This window comes from Talpa europaea (assembly GCF_964194135.1).
Source record: "Talpa europaea genome assembly, chromosome: 9".
In the NCBI taxonomy this organism is placed as follows: Eukaryota; Metazoa; Chordata; class Mammalia; order Eulipotyphla; family Talpidae; genus Talpa; species Talpa europaea.
In genome coordinates this window covers 4,812,784-4,834,924 of record NC_140076.1, presented here as the reverse complement: position 1 = coordinate 4,834,924, position 22,141 = coordinate 4,812,784, and the positions used below count along the sequence as shown (strand labels likewise).

At 50.4% G+C, this 22,141-nt stretch overlaps 1 protein-coding gene across 2 annotated transcripts in view; it reads right to left on the bottom strand.

Moving 5' to 3' along the window:
• Positions 1-3,223: 3,223 nt before the first annotated feature.
• KIF1B (kinesin family member 1B) overlaps positions 3,224-22,141 on the bottom strand; it is a gene marked incomplete at both ends in the record, with an annotated part of 109,814 nt that continues 90,896 nt past the window's right edge. For both annotated transcript variants that reach the window (XM_084242122.1, XM_084242123.1), the window contains 15 exons: positions 3,224-3,266; positions 3,739-3,857; positions 4,020-4,212; positions 4,784-4,933; positions 6,620-6,741; positions 7,653-7,724; positions 8,750-8,989; positions 9,105-9,250; positions 10,480-10,541; positions 11,285-11,418; positions 12,269-12,383; positions 17,711-17,816; positions 18,821-18,905; positions 19,508-19,574; positions 20,780-20,888. In XM_084242122.1, the coding sequence (XP_084098248.1) occupies positions 3,224-3,266; positions 3,739-3,857; positions 4,020-4,212; positions 4,784-4,933; positions 6,620-6,741; positions 7,653-7,724; positions 8,750-8,989; positions 9,105-9,250; positions 10,480-10,541; positions 11,285-11,418; positions 12,269-12,383; positions 17,711-17,816; positions 18,821-18,905; positions 19,508-19,574; positions 20,780-20,888 (1,763 nt within the window). The remainder of the gene's footprint in view (positions 3,267-3,738; positions 3,858-4,019; positions 4,213-4,783; positions 4,934-6,619; positions 6,742-7,652; positions 7,725-8,749; positions 8,990-9,104; positions 9,251-10,479; positions 10,542-11,284; positions 11,419-12,268; positions 12,384-17,710; positions 17,817-18,820; positions 18,906-19,507; positions 19,575-20,779; positions 20,889-22,141) is intronic.

Sequence of the window (22,141 nt, the reverse complement as noted above, 5' to 3'; positions counted from 1 at the left end):
ACGCAAGTCAAACAAACAAACGAACAAGTGAGTCTGAAACCGTCCAGGAGAACCGAGTGAGCCCAGCACCAGGAACACACAGGTGCCGGTGGGTGCCACCTGCTGGGTCATCCTTTCTTGTACAGTCGTTGTGCAATTAATTACAGCTGTATAGAAATATACATATACCTTACAAAATTAAATATCCCTGTAAATTAGCAAACAAGCAACAGGCAACAAAGTCTTTGCTTTGAAGTATGTGCCAGAAGAAGCCATTTGACTTTTAGATCCCAAAAAACTTTCACAATGACTTAATTTATATTATTTCTTCATCTTAAAAGAGCTGGGGGGCGGGAACCCATGGGGAATATGCATGGTTGTGTGAATTCCATGTGGCTGAAGGAAGAATATGTATCAAATAGGAGTGGTTTCTCTTGGGGGGAGAACTCTTCCTTGGCCTTCACCACACTTTAACATTGTGCTGGAATTTGGGTGCCCACCCAGCTGCCCGAAAATAGCCCGTCCCTGTGTCCCGGCTGTGTGCTGGGCTGGCTGACCCCCACAGCCTGCCTGAGAGCTGACTGACTCCCAGCAGACGCAGAGACGAGGGCGTGGCCCGGTGTGGTGTGGGCTGAGGCCATATTCTGCTCCGGTAGGAGAAAGGCTGATGGAGGGGGCAGGCAGTTGGTTTTAATTCGAAATTATTTCTCTTTAATTTGTGTAAGACTTTTTTTTTTTTGCTTTATTTATTTATAGTTTATTTAAAGAAGTATTTTAGGAAAAAAATAAATTAAAAACCCTCAAGAGATGCTTTTCTTAAAGGTCCAGTTCCTCAGCTTTCCTGCCATTTTAATTTTTGCTAAAGCCTCATAGGTAGTTCCTGCCACAAACCCGCTCAGACTTCCGAGTGGGGTGGGCCTGGGGGGGAAGGGCCTGGCAATCCTGAAACTGTTCCAACTCCCATCTGAGGAAAGAGGGGGTACCTGCCCGCCACAGCAGAGGCTTCTTTGGCGGCCGGGGCCCATGTGGGCCGGGAACCCTGCTTCCTCCCCGGGCCTTCTCACCTGGGAGCGTCACGGGACCGTCCAGTCTAGCCTGTTCTAACATCGATGCCTCCAAAGCAAAGACTTTCCAAGCCAGTTTTGTTTCAGTTAGAAGAAAACACAAAGTCGTTGCAGTGTCTCACCGGACTTCACGCTCCCTCGGCCTCCCCACCCCCACCGCCACAGGCCTCGTTCCTTCCACCAGACTTCACAACAGCAGCAGCAGCAACTGTGATTCAATTTTAAAGATAACCTTCAAATTTCATCTTCATTTCCCTGAAATTAGATTTTATTCCCGTCCAGGAAGCCATCTCTGAGATCCTGGTTTGAGTATACACCAGAAGGGCATATTGTATCCATCAGACAATGAAGAAACCTCTAACTACATTAAAAATCTCACATACCACTCAGAAAAGAAACAGCATTACAGTTAGTGACCTATGTTTTAAGGAGAGAAAGAACATTTTAAAAATTCACAATAGAGTTTTACTGACCACTTTTCAGATAAGGTCAGCCTGTGGTTTCTGGTCTTTCTCTCAGTGAGCTCTCCATGACTCCTTTCCTCCTCTTTGCAAGGCAATTCTAACGAGCAAAGCTGGGAGATGAGTCCAACAGGAAATCAGAAACAAGGGTCTGGGTCCAGACCACGAGTGTGCCTAGCAACTACTCTGCAGAGAGAGGGCACAGCCCTTGACCTTTGTTGCCTGAGCAGAAGGTCATCCAGTTCCCCATCACCTGAGTCAGCAACCTCCAGGCCGAGGATCTCGGTCACCCACAAAGCGGGACCGAGCAGCTACCTCCTGGGCCTGAGGTAAAAAGATGGCACAACCACCAAGCCACGGAGGGACCTGGAGGCCTCCTTTCTCCAGGTCATTCCTGTAAAGCCCATCGACAGCTGGAGGAAGAGGAGTATCTTCCATGGACACAGGGGTCCCTGGTCTGTCAGAAGAGGAGGCTCTCGACAGCGCGCGTCCTCCTTTCTCCTCCGGCGATATTTCCACACCGGATGGAGATAACCAAGGAGGTGAGGCAGGACGGATACCGCCACCAGCCATGGGGGCCAGGGCTTGGGACTCTTCTCTGCCCCCAGGTGTCCTTTGAGAGGTGGTGGGGGTCAGCCTGAATCCTGGGGTCCAGCAAGCAAAGCCTGTGGGTGTGCTTATTTGAGCACGGAGACAAGCTTCGTCCAACAAGCATCACCGAAAACGACCACTGAGTTCAGAGGGGGCTTCCAAGTTCGCACTTGAAAGCTAAGTCTCTTGGGGCATAGTGAATCACAACCACCACAATCAGCATCCTCGGCATCCACAGCGCTCAAGTTCATCTCGGGAGTGAAACACGCCCTCTGGCGGGACATCCGGGTATGACATTGCACTGATTTCCAGGGGAGGAGAGCAGCTCCCGGGAGCCCTGTGAGGATCTACAGGCCTCCCACTGGCTGACGCCTCCATGGCCACCGCCAAGCCCTAGCGTCCTCAGAAATCCACAGGCAATAAGCCCTCCACTCTCCCTTCTACCAGCCAACAGCAGCCAGTCCCAGTCTACTTACAAGTCCTCGTTTTCTAGGTGGAAAGTACATAACCACATTCTAAATAAGCCTCAATTTCAAAGACTATACCCATCCCCTTTCTACACCCACCATCACTTCTCCCTGCATGAAAAATACAGGGATTAGCCCTGGTGAAAGAGACAGAAGGGATACAGGTATGTTTTTTCCTCTCAAGTTCCAAAAAAGCCAGTAGTCTCTTCCGTTAGTCTCTAAGCCACCCAAGAATAATTAAAGTGACTTTACAAATGGTGAAATGAAAAGAAGTATTATGTTGTCCTGAAAAAGAGACAAAGGTATCCAAACACAGCAGTACAGACACCAGGGGTGGTCATATTGGGGACCTATCATATAAAAGGAAGCCAAAGTACACCAAAAAATAAGTGGAGATTCGCTGGATCCCCTCTGAGCCTTTTTGTTTGCTTGTCCCCCCACTTCTGTTAGGTCACATGCTACTAACAGGATTTTCAGCACAGGAAAAAAGTACAGAGCAATGAAGGTGGGGACAGGAGAGCTAGAAAAGTGCCGGACAAGGAGGGCGCGTAGTGAAGCCACAGGATCACATACAAGAGTAACCGTCAAGAATCACAACGAGAAATGAGAGGTAACACTTTCTTTATCTCTCGGAAGGCGAGTGAGGGCGCTCAGCAGTGGCTTAGTACTTCGGCTGGCTCGGGCATCTGCGGGAGAGCTTTGACCTGGGGGATAGACGGGGGGGCTGGTCAGAAAGCTGGGCCCAGGAGGTTCTCCCTCGGGGCCAGCTCCTCTATGGCTTCTCCTGGAGTGTCCCTACCCTGCCCAAGCAGCTGGGGGCAGTCATCCCCCTTCTGGGGACATGGGAACAAAAGCCCTTCACGGATGAGGGCAAAATGTGGGGAGACAGCTTCCAGTCTTCCCTTCACTCAGCCCACAGATCTCAGCCACGACCCCCCAAGGACAAAGTATCAAAGCAGGAGATTATCCAGTTGCCAGTGCCGTCAGCGTCTCTGCAGCCATTCAGAGCCTCAGATGACACCTCATGAGAAGCCGAGGCCTCATCACCACCCTAAACCCCACTTCCACCCACCCTGCCTCAATTTTAAACCTGTTTGAACAATACTTCTTTCCCTATTTATGTTGCTGTCAGTCCCTAGAGCCAAGGAGAGAGGCAATGCCTGAGCAGCTTCTCACCTTATTGTGCCGGCGAGGAGGGGGTTAAAGGCGTACAACCAGTCGTTCAAGTCTTTGTCGTTGAGAGCCTGCAGGAGGACCCCACGGTGCTTGGTGCACACAGCAAAGGTGTTAGGTGTCTGGAAGAGATTCAGGTAGGCTGCGTCACTGCAGAGCCCGAAGGCAGAGGGCACGCAGCACTCCCGGGATCACAGTCAGCACCTCCGGCCCGCAACACACACAGACTCTGGAACCCACAGGGAAGGGCGGGTGTGGCGGCGGCGGCTGGGGGCAGGACTGACCTTCAGCATGGCTTGCTGGTCCTCACTGTATTCCACCTGCGCCGTGGACAGATTGATGATGCCCCGCTCCACAGGGTCTTTGTCACTGTTGTAGATGAAGACGTACGGGCGACGGACCACCACGAAATGCTTAGCCCAGTTGCTGGAAAGCGGCTCCTTGAAGTGCAGGTAGCCTTTCTTCGAGACCACAGAGCTGGAAAGTACAAGAGGGGTCAGTTTCTCACAGAAAGGCAATGCTTGTGAGCTGAGGACTGTGAAAATAGGTCTCACTGTGGCCAAGTCTCCAGACTGAAAAAAACCGGCAAATGAACTATCTGGTATAGACTCTTATCTGTAACCTAGCAGAAAGCATGCAGCACCACCGCCAGGCTCTGCCCGGGACATACAGGAGCTTCACCTGGCCTACAGCCAGGCCCAGTGCTGGCCCCAGGTTCCAGGACTCCAGACAGCACAGGCCACACGAGGAGAGCTGGCCGTGAACCCCTCTTGCCAGTCTGTTTCCAGCCTGAAACACCGCCACGCAAGGGAAAGGCACCAGCATGTCAGCGGTTTGTCATACTGTGAAAAGATCACCACCAAGGTTCGGCTACCATCCACCTCCTCACGGATAAAATGAAGGAAAAGGACAATTTTCTTCTTGTGGTGAGAACTCTTAGGATGCTCTCTTAACTTTCTCATATAAAGGGGAGCAATGTTTATAGAGTCTTTTTAATAGCCTATGATTTGCTTTTATACCCAGTACCCCCAGTCAATATAATACTCACCCTGGTCTAATTTCTTCAATATCTGGAACAAGATTGAGAAATTCATTTTTTCCTGCACGGGCCAAAAAGGGCGTTTCCACAGCAGGGACAATCTGAAACTGTTCATATTCTGCGCAGGGGCTAGAGGCCCGCGAACTGGCTTCTGGGGTCCTTTAAGAGAGAGAGGGAGGAAGACGGGGTGATGAGAGTTTCAGTGAGGTCAGCACACTGTGCACAACCATCACGCTGGGGGGTCATTGCCTCCTCCTGAACACGGGGGCCTGGCAAACACTGGCTTCAGAGAGCTCCACAGGGAGCACAAGCTGGTGCCAGAAAGTTAATCCTGAATTCAGGTGTCATCCTTCACAAGTTACACAAGAAAACTGGTCACTGGTGACCAGAGACAGTCTCTCTTCCTATTTCAAAGCCCTCTGAACAGAAGTGTCTGGAATAGGAACTCCAACCCCTCTGTGTGTCTGTTTAGTCCACTTAGGGCAGTGGTGCTCAAATGTAGTCCCTCACCAGTAGCACGAGCTTCACCTGGAAACTTGTTAGCATTTCAAGTTTTCAGGGTCCAAAGCTGTTGAGTCAGAAACTCTGGGTAGGGCTCAGCCATCTATGTTTTAGTGAGCGCCCCTTGAGTGAGCATTTAGGCATGCTGAGGATTGGCTGGAAAGCAAACACACAGGAAGAGCCTGGGTTCCTGAGTGACTGTGTGGAGCGGAGCTCACCCCTGATTGGACAGTCCAGGACCATTATGTGAGAAGTAATTCCTATGCTCTGTGCTCTGAGTTCTCTTTGTAGAGCAGCTTGGCCTAATTGTATTTATGTATTTATTTATGCCACTTCTATACAGCCCATTTCTTTCATACTTTACCTTTCCTCAAACTGGGATGCTTTTCTTATATTGACAACATGTCACATTTTAATTAATGCTATTTTTTCTTAGTAGCACATAAAATAATGTTTGCAGTTGCTGGCATCCTAAATGTAACAAAATTACCTGACTGTCTAGTTTTTGAAGTCATACCTGGATGTGTCCGTGCTGGTGCCGTTAGACAAATGCACGGTAACCAGGTGGGCGTGGACAGGTGAGCACAATGAATGGAGACGGGGCAAAGGAATCTGATGGGGCATCGCCAAGCAGCGTTTGTCATGCCTAGTGGAATCCAGGCTAATATTGTCTTTTTCTTATTTACATATTTTATTGTGTCATCAAAATATTTTTTGGCAAAGTAGTTTCAAAACATTTTTCCCAAGGTGGGGCTTTGATGTTTAAAATGCTTGGCAAGACAGACAGGGGTGGGGACAGAAGGACAAAATGAGAGGAAAGGGAGGAAGAGGAGAAGTCAAAGTTTTGATGCAGAGTTAGTACAACGTGACATTAAAAAATGCCAGTAACGGGCCTCCCCGGTGGCGCAGCGGTTGAGTGCTGGGTTGCGAAGCTGCCCGCGGCCTCTGCGGCGCCGGTTCGATCCCCGGCTGCTCCCCGGCCACCAGAGGAGGGTCCCACATGGCGCGCAGACCTCTCCTGCCGCCCGCTGCTCCCCTCAGCAGTGTCCTTCGGTCCTTCTGCCTGCTCTGCTCCCCGCTCTGGCTCTGGTGAATTCTCTCACCCTCCCAGTGCTTCTGACTGTACCCAGTGCTTGTATAAACAAAACAAACAAACAAACCAGCAAACAAATAAATAAAGCATGCCTCTATTAAAAAAAAAAAAAAAAAAAAAAAAAATGCCAGTAACATTTCCCCAGTCTTTGTGACATCCAAAAGAGGTTCTCATAGACTCCCAGATGCAGGGCAGGTGCTGCCTCAGTGGAGAACCACTGAGTTAGAGGAGGGTGCAGCCTGGGAACTTACTTCTGATCCAGAGAGTTGCTCCTAGAGTCTACCAGGGAGGGGCAGGTGGAGGAGGGGGTGAGGGTGGCGCTGCTGAAACTGGACACAGAGGGGTCCCTTCCGAGCGGGGAGATATCAGACAACTGGAAGCAAAGAGAACACGGCACGTGAGATTCAGACAAAAAAGCTACCCCTGCAGCAGTGGTCTGGACACCAGTAACTCGCTTCATACAACTTCTGTTTCAAGAAAAGAAGCCTTGCACGCATTTTACAGCCTGCGGGTCACATTAGGGATCAAAACAATCACAATTTTGCTTTGTAGATGCCTGTCCCCTCCAGGATTAATAGAACACCCACCCCCGCATTAATAGAACGACAGATACTGTTCTAAGAACATTGCAGGGGTCCTGCCCTCCTAGAGCTTACATTCTAGTGGAGAAGGAAGACAATAAGCCAGTCAGCAAACACTATACCCGGGTCAGGTAAGCTCTACCGCAAAAAATAAAGCGGGAAAAAAGGTGAGAGAGTGTCAGGAGCTGTCGGCGGTCCATGGGTGGCTAAGGAAGTCTGTTACAGGGAGACAATGTTTGGGCAGAAAAACGAAACAGAAAAAGAAGCCAATCATGGGAATATCTGAAAGAAAGACTGTTTGCAAAGACCCAGGGCAGGGATGAGCCTGGAATGTTCAAGGAACAGTGAAAAAGGTCAAGAGGCCTGGGACGGGGTGGATGGTGCAGACCTTCTCTCAGTATTCACCTTGCTCTTGGTTGAAGGCAACAAGCCACCCAGAACCTCAGGACTTCCTGTGCCCGGTCACAGTAACAGAGCACCCCCTATGGAATGTGCCTCTCTGAGAGATTTAGGGAAAAGCAAATTTCCCATCTGTCTCAGTCGCTCTAAGAGACACAGAGGGATGCATTTACCTTCAGTCAGGGGTCTGACTTTGAGAATTCAATAAATGCAAAAGCAGCTGTGTCCTGCAGCCACATACACAGTCACACCCACCTCAGCTGCTGAACGCAGTGGGGACCTGGGGCAGAACCAAGCAGCTCACCTTGCAGTCACTGATGCTGCCGTGCACCTGGTTGAGCTCTCGGTTGAAAGTGTGAGTGAGAAGTTGCAGGCACTAGGGAGGAGAAGGGAAGAGTAAGTTTCCGTGGCTACGTGCAGTCCTACTGGGGAGGCAGGTGGGGACACCGAGTCTAAGACCACAGTGGCTCTCGGCTGCTTGAGAAAACACCTAAGCACACGGTGAGCGCAGCCTGGTGGATGCCAGTGGGACAACAAAATGAGCAGACTTTTAAAAAAGCTACCCACGTTTCTCAAGACTACCAGAGTGAATTACTACAGACATGACGGTCAGACATGCTGAACATGTAACAGAATCCCTTGTCTCGAGCCACCTTGGTGCCAAGAGACATGGAGACTTCTGGCTGGATACACTGTCGTTGGATTATTGAAACACACAAAATCCCTTCTCCTAGACCCCACCTCCAGCCAGCTGCCCAGACCCCGTCGCCAGACACCACCCTCAATGGCCTTCCACCGCTTCATCAGGCAACAGGCCAATTCTACCCACCAAAGAGTCCCCTTCTTCATTGCACAGGCCCCTACTCTAGCTGAAGAGCTGCCATTATTGCCCCTCTAGATTACTGCAATAGGGAATTCTTTCTGCTTCCAGCCTATCCCTTCACCACAAGTTCACCCTCTTTATTGCTGCCAGGGAAGCCAGTCTAAAAAGAAATACCTGTTGAAAATATTTCTGCATCACTCCGAGGATACCTACCAACTTGTCAGTACTGGCCCTCATGACCTGACCTGGCCCACCTCCCGTGTGAATTCCCTCACACCGATGGAGCATGCACTACCGGCTCCTGGCTGGACCTCCTTTGAAGGCCAACTCACCAGAGCACTCCGAGGGCCTCCCTGGCCCCCCTAGGTGGCCGCTCCTTTGGCCCCCCACAGCATCCTAGATGTACCCCAGCTATCTGCCTGCCACCCACTTGCCTGAGTTCATCACAGGGCAAAACTGAGGCTTGTTTGTTTCTGTGTTCACAGCATTAGCACAGGCCCTCAGAAAAGAGGGACGCGAAAATGCAAGAACTGCGCGCCGGGCTCACAGCGCTGGGGGCCCACGGGGGAGGTCCGCACCTTGGTAGCCAGCTCCTTCTCTCGGTCCACCAGGCTTTCAATGTCCGCCGAGTCGTAGCCGCTGCTCTCGCTGGGCGTGATGGCACTCTCGAAGGTGGTGGTGGAGATCTGAGAGGAGATGCTGGTGGAGGTGCTGAGGGTCCCACTGCTGAGGCTGGGGGACAGCGAGTCGCTCAGGGATTTGGGGATGCTGTCTCCAAGTCGCTCGCGGAGCAGCAGGAAGTGGCGGGTTCTCTCCACCTGAGGAGACAGACACTGCTGACGGCCCAGCAAGCGCAGAACACGCTAAGCCCGTGTAGATGCCGCCTCTGGGGAGGGCAGGTGCGTTTGTCTGTGGGCCCTGCCAAGCCGGTACCTCGTGCAGGAGCTCCAGCTTCTCCAGCTCCCACTGGTGCTCTAGGATGAGGCTGTCTCCACGGGGCCGCCAGCCCGCCAGGTTCTCCTCGCCCCGCACGTAGGCCACCGACGTGTCCAAGACTTTCCTTCTCCGCCTCTGCATGCCTGCGGCGAGGGAAAGCAATGCTTTGTTTTCATTCTTCAGGGAAAAGTCCAATTTCAACTCTAGCCCCAAGTGAATTAATAATTCATATACGTGGCCAATGAGGCCAGTTTGGTCTCAAAACACCCACGATTTTGTTTATTAATAAAACTTCACCCCTTTTCTCTCACAGCAACTCTCAGAACTTCTTCTAAAATTGAATTTTATATCCTTTGTTAACTATGAAAAATACAAAGCAACTTGAGAAACTGTCAACGTAAAAAGTGAAAATACTGAGATTAAGTCAAATATAGTTCCAAACGCTTCTCGACAAATCCATGTGGCGAGACAGGAGGGCCACACTCCCATCGTGCTTCAAGGTTCAGTTAGGACAGCAAATGACAGGGGCGTTACTTCATTATTTCACACTGGTTTTTAAAAAATGTTACAATGGTCTTTCGTATGAAAGACAGGAATTTATGTTAATTTTTAAAATTCTGTAAGGTGCTCATCTGGACTCTAATTAGCTGCTGTTTTTTTCAATCTAAATCTTATCTCTGGATCCTGCCCTGATTTCCACATATGGTCTCTAAATAATTCAAATCACATTAATCAAATTGTTTTTTAAAAACCGGACTTTTTCCTTGCTCATTTTCAAACACAGAAACGCAAACTTTTGCTTGAGGTCATGGTGTAAGGGAAACCCAGCGATTCAAGAGTCATAAAAAAAGGGCATGAAACAAGCTTAACTCAATAATTTGTCTCTCTAGGGCTCAGGAAGCTCAGATTCTAGTCCAGTGGCACCTGTATAGGTACACAGTGACGTCATCCTGGGCCAGAGTTGGGGGCAGTGGCGCCGCAGTTTTCCAAGCCATGTTCATTCTAATACATCCAACTTTCCAACCTCTCACAGCCCAGTAACATTTTGTTCTACACTGTTTTTATAACTACCACATACTGCAAATGCCATCACAGCTCAGGAGAGCTGTGCATGGCACCATTACAGAACGGGCTGCCTGTAAAATACACCTGGTTTTGAAAAACTCTCTTATCCATCCAGTTCTCCAGATAGCACACTCCAAACGTAGGCAAAGATAACTATCCAGGGCCTCCCCTGGTGGCGCAGTGGTTGAGCGCTGGGCTGCGAGGCTGCCTGCAGCCTCTACTGCGCCGGTTCGTTCCCGGCCACCGGCGAGGGTCCCACAAAAAAAAAAAAAAAAAAAGATAACTATCCAGATGCAGAAGTGCTTACCTGGACTACCTGTGTCTGCCATTTTGCATAAACTGAGTTCGTAAATTCCAGTGACTCGATTGCTGTTTGAATTAAAACAAAGAATTGCTTTATTTCTTACAACACAAAACCAGGTAAATCTCAGTTCTCTGCTTGAAACACTGCCCCCCTATAGGCACGCGTCCCACCCGCAAACATAATACAGATGCTTCTTACAGCCACTGCTCTATTCCAATTCTGAATTTAAGAAGTGTATTTTTTCCTAGAGAGAGGCTGTTTCCATCTCAATCTTTCAAACACTCATCTCAATAGGATGAGCACAACTGAATGATAAACTAGAAAATTTTATGTGAGAATTTAAAAATTTGCCTTTCTTTATCACAAGAGAGAGGTGAGGGGAAAACGTCCGACCAGGATGAAATGACAAACATCTTGGGGTGTGCATGGGGGGGGCACTGAACTGTCTATGACAGTAACACTCCTTTTTTAAGCTGGGGGGTGATGCACAGCTGTTCACTTATTCTCCATGATACTTCTTTTTGATATACCCTAAGTAGGAATAAATCTTAAAAAGAAAAAAATCCCAATGAACATTAGAAATACTATGATATTTTTAGAACATTCGGTCCCAGCAGAATTATTTGGCAATGTTACCAGTGTAACATTCCTTCCTTCCAGCAGCTTCCTGTCAATATTTTATTAAGTACCAATCCTCCAAGTCACTGCTCTCCAGGTGTCAGCCAGCGAAGTGGCCCAGAAGCCTGGAGGGTGGCTGATTCTGCGCTGGGAAACCCAACCCGCAGCTAAACTTGTCTGAAAAACTTACGAGTCTGGTGACTTTGAGTAGCCGCTGCCGAAGAGGCTGCGCAGAGAGCGAGGCGGCGAGATCTTGGCGTCGCGGGAGTAGAAGACCATGCACACGTCCTTGGTGATCACGGCCGGCTGGATGCAGTGGTCCAGCTGCAAGCAGACAGAGCACCTGTGACCGACCAGTCTGGGCCACACCTGAGCCGCACCTGGATATCGGGTCCAGAGGCGGGGGCTGGAGGGCCCCAGCTGCACCAGTGGTGGCAGTAACTCAGCACATGGTGGTGGATGGTTGAGGTCCTTGTAGATGCATTTCTTTTCTCCAAGTTTTTTTCCCTGTAGTCAACTAATATTTGTTATTTATTATGTGCCCAGCACTGTTCTAAATCCTTTTATATGGCCCCTCAACAAATCTCTTAAGTAAATCCTGTTACCATTAATTTATACGAAAAGTTTCTGAGCATTCCCAGGCCCCAAAATAACCTACCAAATCACTCCAAACAGGAAGTTACACTTAGGGCTTGTGGGGGAACCTGCATTATTACCGCTCCCCCTGCTTGTGAGATGGGGAAACTGACAGAGGGAGTGAAGTCGCTCGTCCAAGACAGGCAGGTGTAAGGGGCCGCATGGGGATGTGGATGCAGCTGAGCTGGCAGCAGGGCCTGCGCTGGACACTACCACAAGGCTCTGCCCATACCACTAAAGGCTCCACCCACCACGAGGCCCCACCCACACCACGAAAGGCACGGTTACCCTCAAATCAGACCACCTTCTAAAAGCAGGGAGGTTAGACTTCTAAAGCCGAAGCTGTTACAAAAGTCATGTGCCTTTTTGATTGTGACCAGGAGCAGACTCTAAAACATCATCACAATAAACCAAGTATAATAAAATAACTTGAGGGTGTGGAGGGAGTGGGGGGCCATCAGCTGACACTGCCCTGCCTGCTCCCCGTGCGCTGCTCAGGCGGGATGTTCACAGCACTGCAGGTTCCGGGCCTGCTCACCTCTAGGTAGGCCGACAAGGTCATGTAGATCTTCTCCCCGTAGGGTGTCACGCGGTTCAGGAGCAGGGAGTTGTGGAGGGAGCTGTCCCACACCGCCTCGAATCGGTAGAAGGTCCTAAGGCGGGAAAGGCAAGAGGGAGTCACCCCAAGAAGCTGGAGTCAGCAGTGCAGGTGCTGGCCCTGAGAAACAATGGAATCTATACCCCAACACTTTCAATGTACCAAGATCAAACAACTGAGCAGAAGCTTTACCCCAGGACAGGGAGGCTGCCCCATTCTCTGCCCCCCCACCCACCACAGAGGAGGACATAGGTGTCTGCTCCTTTTTTCTTTTCTGACCAGCCTGCTTTTTCCTCAACCCATGGACATGAAAGTAGGGAGCGCAAGCAAAGGGATCAGGAAGAGAAGGTTAAGTGAGCATGGGCAGAAACTGAAAGAAGACAAAGTAAGTGCCCCTGCTGGGCCGAGTGGGAGCAGGAGGCACGTGGGGACCCGCAAGCCCAGTATCCACATCACGGCCCAGTCCTCTGGCCTCAGGAATGTCCCAACCCTGGAGGATGAACCGAGGAGACAGGTCGAAGAACAGAAGAAGAGCGCCTTGCTTTAAATAAAAGATCGAGGTCATTCTTAGCTGATGTTTTTGTAAGAGAATGATCTTAACACCAGTCAACTATCACATTTAAATAACTTAATAAAAGCTTAACTTAATAAACATCAATCAACTATAAGTTGTCCTGGTGTCTCTTTCCCCGTGACAGACTGCTTGACATGAAACCCGCCAGCTCTGCAAACCTAGCCGGGAGCTTTGTGCTGAGCTCACCATAGCCCCTGACCTCTGACCCCAGACATATTCCCTCGTCTCACCCTGCAGAATAGACACTCCACGGTTGCCTGCTCTCCGCAGATGTAACACAGGTCACCCGATTCAACCAGAAGGATTCCGTTCCTGCCCCATGTACTCCTCCTCATGCCTCCCCAGCTGGCAGCGTCACTGCGACTGTCTTTTTTAGATTTCATGACAAACACTTGGCATATCTTCTCTCCAACACAATCCCAGGCATCCTACTCCAGACACAATGTGCTTCCAAAGAGGTCCCGAACCACCTCACCCTCCCAGGGCCACTGTGTGGAGTCTGATTTACTTCATGGCTGCTTCTGGATCTAAGTCCCCTGCAAGCACTTGCTAACCTCAAGCATCTGGGTTTGGAGGCAGCGAGGCAGTGTGTGTGGATGAGAAAATGCTCTACAGGACACAAAGGAATATGGAGTCAAATGCAAGACAAAGACAGACAGAGCAACCGAGGGGTCCTAATGGTGACCAGAGGAAGGATGAGGAGGCCGCTTCTCGCCCCTGGCTCTCCGGGCTCAGCACAGCCCTTCTGCACCCACAAGGCTCTGTTTTCCATCAGCTTTGTTTTAGGACAAACCCTGGTATTGGAATTTGTCCCTCAGTATAGAACGGCATCTGCCTTTTCAGCAGGAGCCGCACGAGAGCGCTGTCACTGGGATGCTCTCTCACTGCGCCCCTGCCTTCGTCCAGTCCTGGAATGCGACCCGCCTGTCCCACCGCAGGGTCTGGGCACACATTGGCTTGGATGCTTGGACGTGCCCAGGGTCAGGGCATCTATTACTCTGGAGACACCAGACAGAAGCGCCTTCACTGCCATCTATACCAGTAGCTCGTGAGGTTCAGACTCTAATTCGGCCTCCAGGGCTGTCTTGGAGGTTTCCGATTCCCTTCTCAACTGCCTGATTTTGGGAAAGAAGGCTCTTCACACCTCTGCTTTTAGGTTAAGCTTTCACTTAACCTAAAAAGAAAGTTTCACTGAGAAACTTGATTAACACAACGGGAATTTTGACTCCACAAGAACTCCTGTGTAGAGATGAGGTTTCTTGTTCTGTTTTGCTTGGCTCGTGAGAGTCAGGGCAGCGTGTTCCTTTGGCAGAGCCCCTGAGTGGTCATCTCAAAGGGTGGGTGTACGAAAGATAGCCAAGACTGGTGAGAAACATCGAGTGAATCAAGCTCGGAAGAGAATTTAGCGTCAGACACAGGCCGAGTCCTGAGACACCTTGTTGGGTCAGTCAGATGTGACCCCATGTGGTTGTCTCACAGTCGCCCGAAAAGCAGCTGCACGTACAGTCTAATCTTTTTTTAAAAAAAGCAAAAAACCCTTAAGCGATGTTGCCATGTATTGCTTCCTTAAGCCAGACAGAGATGGGAAAAAACTTCGTTGGTATAGAACCAGGATTTTTCCTATTCCAAAATAAGAGTAAGTAGATGAGATAAGTAGTCTTGACAGGAAAAGAGAAATGTTTAAAAATAAACAAAATATTTCTCAGACTCAGCTTTTCAAATAACCAAACTGGTCTCTTATTGCTGTGGCCAATTATGTAAAACCACAGAGCAAACAAACCTTGCAAGTTATTGACAGAGGACAGAGAAGCACAGAAAACAGAGCCTGCGATTTCCAAGTAAGAGTGAGCAAGTAAGAGTCTACTTTGTAATGTTGAAGAGGAAAATGGCCTGAAGAGGCCTAAGAATAAAGTGGATAAATTTAGAAAATGAAATGAGTTTACAAATCACTTAAGAAGTTACATTAAGAAGTTACACATCAGCAACACCCAGGCCACAGAGCAGAGGGCTCAGGAGCAGGGTTTGGTCTAGCCTAGGTTTGCACGGGGGAAAACCACTAAATTAAAACAGCAGTCACAGCAGCATAAGACAGCGTGAAGCGTTCTGCTAAGCTAGAGACTTTATGTGCAAAAAAGCAAACAAAATACCTAGGAATATCCTTATCAAGAAAGGGCCTGCAAAAACATAGAAAAAGCTTTTGTTAGTGCAACAAACAAGACAAAACAAAACATCAAAAGGAAAGGAAAACAAGACAGGAAAAAGACAAATCTGCTTGATAAGCAAAGTGAATTCAATGCAAGACAGTTAACAGAAGTCCGGGGACAAGGCTTGACAGTCAGTTAAGGAAAATGCTAGTCAGAGGGGAATGTGGAGACCAGTCTATGGACAGCCCTTTAGGAGGTGACTTAGCATTGGAAATGGCTGGAAGCTGCTGTGGACTTAAGGGAAAAGCAAGTCATTAGGTAACATAAATGGGGGTCTGCGGGGAGGGGGAGGAGGCATGGACCAGCTATACTTCACTGTTGGGGCATCAGAAAGACGTCTGTCGACACGCTTACAACCTTAGTCAAACAGGACCAAGCTCTCGTACGCCATTCCATGAGCAACTTGCCCCATTACCTTGTGCTCTCTGCTCCCTGACAAGGGCTGAGGTCTGTTCTCACTGCACATCCTACACTGGAGAGAGTATCTCACATTCTCAGTTGCCCGAGAATCTGTTCCAAAGAGCTGGTGGTGTGCGTGTCACGGGTGAGAAGTGGAAAGCTCCAAGCTGCTCATGCAGTTTGATTTTATGATCACAATCACCTAGTTTACTCAACAGTGAGGTGGTTCAATGAAGCGTGAGGATAAAAAGAATTGTTGCTTAGAGTGAAACAAGACTAAGTGTGAAAATTTAGTGTAAATCTTCAGCTGAACGTTTTAAAAAGATTTGGTAGTGGTGAGTTCAGAAAACAGCTGTAATACTAAGTTTGGGTGAGAAAAAAAGAGGGAAATGATCAAGTTTTAGTGATGAATGATTAAAAGTGTAAAGAATTTTGCACTTAGATTTTCTTCCTAGCTTTCCAGTTCTTGCTCCACCAAATCAAAAATCATAGCTGATGGATCCCGAGTGTGGTTTTGCGAGACCATCCTCAGACCAATGAGGGAGCCTATAATTAAAGAAAAGGTTTGGGCCTGGAACAAGAGCTCAGCAAATTAGTGTGCATTTTTGTAGGTGAGTGAAAACAAAAATGTTTAAAGTGTGTATCTTTTGTAACTTTTTTTTTTTTTTTGCACAGACAAACTGGGGTGCAGGCCAGAGGTATGGGGGTGAGAGGATTCACCAGAGACAGAGTGGGGAGCAGAACAGGCGGACTGACTGAAATCCACTGCTGAGGGGAGCAGCGGGGAAACAGGAGAGGTCTGCTGCACCATGTGGGTAGCTCCCTGCCTGGGGACTGAAATCAGGCCACAGCAGAAATAGTGCTGAGATTTAACCCAAGGCCTTATTTTGCTATTCTTGATGTTAGTCAGTGTCTGTTGTGAAAAATAAGCTGCTTCTTCTAACAAAGCCGAATTCACCTCCCACAGCCTCTGACCTGGTGACGGGTGTGAATCAGGCTTTCGGGTCACGCCCGTTCAGGCAAGTTCAGCACAACCTGTATTTCAACCAAACACCACCTTTTCCTGTGTATTTTACTAAATGCCTTAGGGAAATTTAAGACATATTTCTCACAGGGGCAAAGAAGACGTGGCAAATGCCAATGGAATAGTTGCCATAAATGTCCGGCAGGGGAGGAGTGCTCGGTAGGGTTCATGCCAACTCCAGAGAAGGGGTGTCATTCAAGATTGTGCCCAGGTAGGCCAGGGAGGGTCCACGAGCCCTCTTCCTCTGCCCTCAGTCAGCACACGCTCTCTCATGCTCCGCCCACTCCGCAGCCCCAGCAGCTCCTCTTACAGCTATAAAGCAAACAGAAGTTTCTTTTTTCTCTTTGCTGTGCAAAGCTATAACACGAGGAAACAATGGAAAGAAATTAATCCTGACCCAAACCTTCCATTTTCTCTGCCTATTGTCTCTTCGTTCCTCTCCTTCCCAACACAGACATGAGCAAGGTCTGCAGCAGAGGACGCACAGGCGCCATGCCTGGGAACTCTGCCGCCCCTGCTGTCCAGCCCTCACTGCGAGGCGACGCAGCCTCTGGGCCCTGAACAGCTGCTTCCTGAGGCTCTGACAGGCCCCGGCAGATCAGGCTGACGTGGGAAGGGAGGGAGGCTCTGGACGCCACGCACTGCTTATTGTCAGTTGACTGTAAAGTGGGATTTTAAGGGAAATCATTTGAAAACTAAATGATTTACAGCAGTCAATGGTGATCAGGAGAGTTTATATGTATTTACTGCCTTTAGGCCTAAATGACAATGCAAGGCAGAGGCTGAGCCTGAGCCCCCGCGGGGCACCCCTGGGGACCAGAGAGCTTGCCCCCACACCCTCAGGACCAGAAAGCACGCCCCATGGCAAGCACTTCCCGGGACACTCGGTCTTGGCAATCATCAACCCATCCTGCCAAACCCCCGGGCAGCAAGTTGCATTTCCTTCCCCTGCTTGGTCCTCAGCGCCTGCTCCTGTGGAAGGCTTCCCTCTGCCCTGGCGGGTGCGGAGCCACAGCTCCCGCAACTTGTTGGGTCACTTCGGGAGCATGGGGTGGAAACGGGGAGTTCTGAGGGAGGAGGGAATGAGTTTCTCATCTGAATGGGAGTCAGTAAGGAACCGGGTCTAAGGGTGCCTCAGTCAACCTCAAAGCGCTGACCCACCCCCGCTGAGGGCACCCCACCTGCTGGAGTTGTGGGAGGACTTCAGGTACTTGGCGGAGATGATGTTCAGGGAGAGGATGGCATCAACCGCAGCTTCCTCCACCTCAGCCTTGCTCCTTATTCGGCCTGGAGAGAAAGGGAAGGAACCGCGATGTGGGTACACTGAAAACAAACAAACTCAGAAGCCAAAGAAGAGTCTTTCAATCTTTGTGCAGCTGCAGGTGCGGGAGGGAAACGCAGAATGTTCTGGCTCTTCACCTGCCTCCAGGAGGTGCCTGTGAGGCCTGATCTGTTCTCTGTTCTAAGCATTTCTCACATTTGCCTCCACGCTTGTGTCGCCGTCACCACCCTGCTCAAAGGGTCCAGATACCCAACGGGCAAGGAGAAGAAAACTGAGACTTTATTTCATAAACTCTGTCTGAAATTTGGCATTTCCCTCAATTATAGGGGGAGGGACCAAACCAGAGGCAAATCAGCAGCACCCGGGACACTGTCCTCAGCTGTAGTCACAGGTGCTTTCTTGTCACACTCGAGAAGTGTCTTGACAAAAGTCATTCTGAGCGACAGAAGTTGGACCCACTGCCTACTGAATGCACGATGGAGAAGCGCTTACATCACAAACTGTTCGGACTTTGCCTGTGCTGTCCTGCCCCTGCCCCTTTTCTCCACTGGGCCCGCACGTGGACCGGCAACGCTGGACTCTAGCCTGACTCTTACACAAAGTATTTCTGTCTGGAAAACAAAACTAACACACACCCTCAGGTTTCTCTCGGCCTGCTCAGACGCAAGCGAGTGCTGCTGGCTGCCTCTGAGCACGCATCAGCACAGGTCTCTTGGCGCCTCCTCGAACCTGGCACTCACTCATCACACTGCGGCACCACCTCCCCTACCCCCCACGCTCGGTGAGCTGAGGCCTCTGCTATGCGCTCACGGCCCTGCACAGAGCCTGCCCCACAGTAGCTGAGCAGAAGGCTGGATTTCCCCAGTGATGGGCGCTGAGACACTACAGTAATTTCAGGCTCAAGGCCTCTCTATTCCCCAGAGCTCCCGTCTTCCAGGCGCGTCTTCTGCATATTCCTGGTGCTGCGAACAGGACAGTGACATCCCAGGGCCCGGCCCAGAGCACTCACCTACCACCAGCTCCCGGACATCCTTCCAGTGCAGCTCGCTTCCCTTCTCGTGGATGATGGTCACTGTGATCCTGCGCTGGATGCCCTGGGGGATGGGGGTTGGGGGGGAGCGCCGGGCAGTTAGGATGTGGAGAGCAGAAACTAGTGTCTCTAACAATGGCCATGGACGGGGGCTGCAAAGAGCACGTTCTAACGCGGCTCTAAAGGCTGACACCCAGGCTGTAGGTACATCAGGAGGACGAGACTCCCACTCTGAGCCCATGTGGGACACAGGCCTACATGAGCACTGGGGGAGCTGTCAAGTCACCTGAGGAGCCCTACATTCCACTTCCAGGGTGCTGGCCCCGTGGAGCCTCATCCTCCGTCCCCATTAACAAAGAACAGAATTTCCAAACATCGTGGACTAATAATTATATAAAATTGACATGAAAGCGGCACAAATTATATAATTGAATGAAACAAACCCTTTTCCAAAATCAGTCATTTAAAATATATATATAAGCGGGTATATAAGAGGCAAGGTCTGAGGAAGAAACATTAAAAAAATTTTAAAAAAGAAAACAGGAGATTTCCCCTGCCCTCCAAATCCCCTCAAAGGGGGGTGCAAAGCAAAGAAGCAGGGTCATGTTTCTTATTCAAAACTCTCTGGTGCTCCCTCCTAGGCCCTCGGCGCTCCCATATCAGTACCTGGTGAAGCAAAAATGTCCCCTGGCAGGGCAAGCCCGCTGTGTGGTCAACCACCGCTGGAATGTACCTGCAGAAACGAAAACCAGAGCCCATCAGGTGGAGCGCGGATGCCCCCTCAGTGTGTCCTCCCTGCCAGATCTGTCCTTGTGCTACAGCCCCCTGGGGTTTTTCTTCTTCCCTATTTCTTTCTCGCTCACGTGGGCACTTGACCTCACAGCCATGGGCATGTGCTCCAAGGACAAAGGCCTCCCCTGGCTCCACCAGGCCCTTGCATGGCAGACAAACAATAAATAACGCACAAGTGCAACACAAGTGTCCAGAGACGAGATTGTTTCAGGTTCTAGATCATTTTGAAAAATCAGAAAGTGAGTAACTTGGTAGAAACTATGACCGTACCCTCGTCTCACTCATGATTCAGTTAGTCATACTGCAGATCTACCCATGGAAAGTCAGCTCCTTCGAGCAATGACCTGGCAGTGGCTTCGTCCGCCCGTGCTCCGGGGCAGGCTCGCACAGCGCTTCATGGGCGGGGGTGACGTGGCGCCGCAAGCAGAACCACCAGGCCATGACCCACCCGGTATATTTATTGCCAGAGCCCCTGGCTGCTGCTTCAGGAGTGGGACCGCTTTTCTTTGTTTTTCCAAAAGTATTTTAGAGACAGCTATAAATAGTAACTGCATTTGCCACTTATCTTATCCTGACACAGCTCATACAGTGAGTGAGCTGATGCAGGACGATGGTCCTCGACTGGGGTGCCCATGGGGCATTTGGGCGGCCTGAAAGCATTTTTGGTTGTCAAAACTGGGCTGCCGCATCTCATGGAAAGAGGCCAGGGGTGCTGCCAGATACCCTGCAAGGGTAGCACAGCCCCTCCCCCCACAGAGAGTCATCTGGCCCCAAATCGTGGCCAGTTGAGAAAGCATGGCGCGGGGAACCCCTCTGCTCCAGCCCCTTGCGGTGACATGAACGTGCGTCCCAGCCACACCACAGCCACGGCTCTGACTCCCCTGCTGCGCTGCTGGTAACCCCACAATGCAGGCGCCTCCCTCAGAAGCGGGCTGGGGCTCCAAGACCTCGCTGTTGTTAACAGGAAGGTGAGTTTTGTACTGGGCGGTCAGCTTTCTGACAAACCTCTGATTCAAAGAACACAAGACCACTGATTTCAATTCAAAACTGGAATTCGATAGTGATTCGTAAACAAGGAGACGCAAAACGACATTTCCTAATTTACAAAAACATTGAGTTATTTAGAAATTCGCAAGCTGGACTTACTCTCCAGTGGGCTCCAGCTCGCTGATCTCAAACCACACCAGGAGGTCGTACTTGCTCATGCTCTGGCCAAGGCTGGTTTTGCTCATGGTGTTTAACTTGGTGGCTGGAACTTTTAAAAATTTTTAGAAAAAGTCAAATCTGGTCCGAGTGTACTAAGCAAGAGTACAGGCTTCTTTCAGGCAGTTTCAAGGACACACTTGGGAAAGGCAGCAAGTCGGGGGCAGGCTTCCCTGCTGAGGACCCAGGGCCCACGGCAGCTACATTGTGGGGGGGTCCCGGACCCAGACAATATGGGAAACGGGCATGTTGATCTTCCTCCCTCATCAAACGGTACCAACAAGGAGACGCGCTCTGAGCTCACAGCCCTTCCTCAGTCGCCCATGCCGGTGAGAGATGTGGGCAGAGCCTGCGCATCTTGGGCCCACTAAGGCAGGTGGGGGGAGGAAAGACACCCCCCTCCCCTTGCCAGAGGCTCCCAGACCTCCCTGCACATGGGTGGTCAGGAGCTGAAAGGTGGAGGAGCCCACAGCCTGGCGGCTGACAGCGCCCCATGCAGGAGGCTGCAGCCCTTGGGGCTCCAAGGTGCAGCCAAGTTTGGGAACCATGGATGGGTCTGACCTGCAAATAAGGGGTTCTGTCAAAGGTCATATATTACACAGATTCTTCTCATTTAAATTCCATACTCTTAACTGTACCAATGAAATCAAACCCAGTATTTCTAAGAATTTCAGATTCTATTCTACATGGTGGGTTTGGAAGCACTGTGCAGATCATGAAATCTGGCAACACCAAGAGGGCTCCTCCCGGAAGCTGGGCCTTCAGAACCTACAGGGAGAGAGTCCAGTCCCCTGGGAGTTAGTTCTGCCACCCACTACCCGGCTGATCCTCTGACCAAGCTGTTCCACTTGGAGCCTGTCTCCGCAATGTCACCCCTACCCTGCTATGTCAAAGAGGTATCGGGAGGAGCTACGGGGCTTTGTCAGTCTCGTGGGGCTGTCACCCCAGCACTGTCAGTGCCACCGGCTTGCTGGGGGTCACAAGAGGAGCTAGAGACGCTGGGCCATAGACAGGCTGCCAAAGGGTCACTTAAGGGTCAGAAAGCAAAACCATAAATACAAAGAAATCTATTAAAATCCTTATAACTGAGAATATAATTGCAAAGAATCCAAATATAAGGAGCCCTTCCCCCAAGGGTGCAGTGAGATGCACAGACACAAGGCCCCCTTGCATCTGAGGGAACGCAGGGCAGTCCCCACGTCCCGCCCAGGCAGCACAGAGCAAGGGGGCGGCCGTCCACCAGGGCCAGGCTTCAGGCAGGCTCTGAGGATGGGTCTACGCTAAGGCAGAGCTAACTCAGCCACG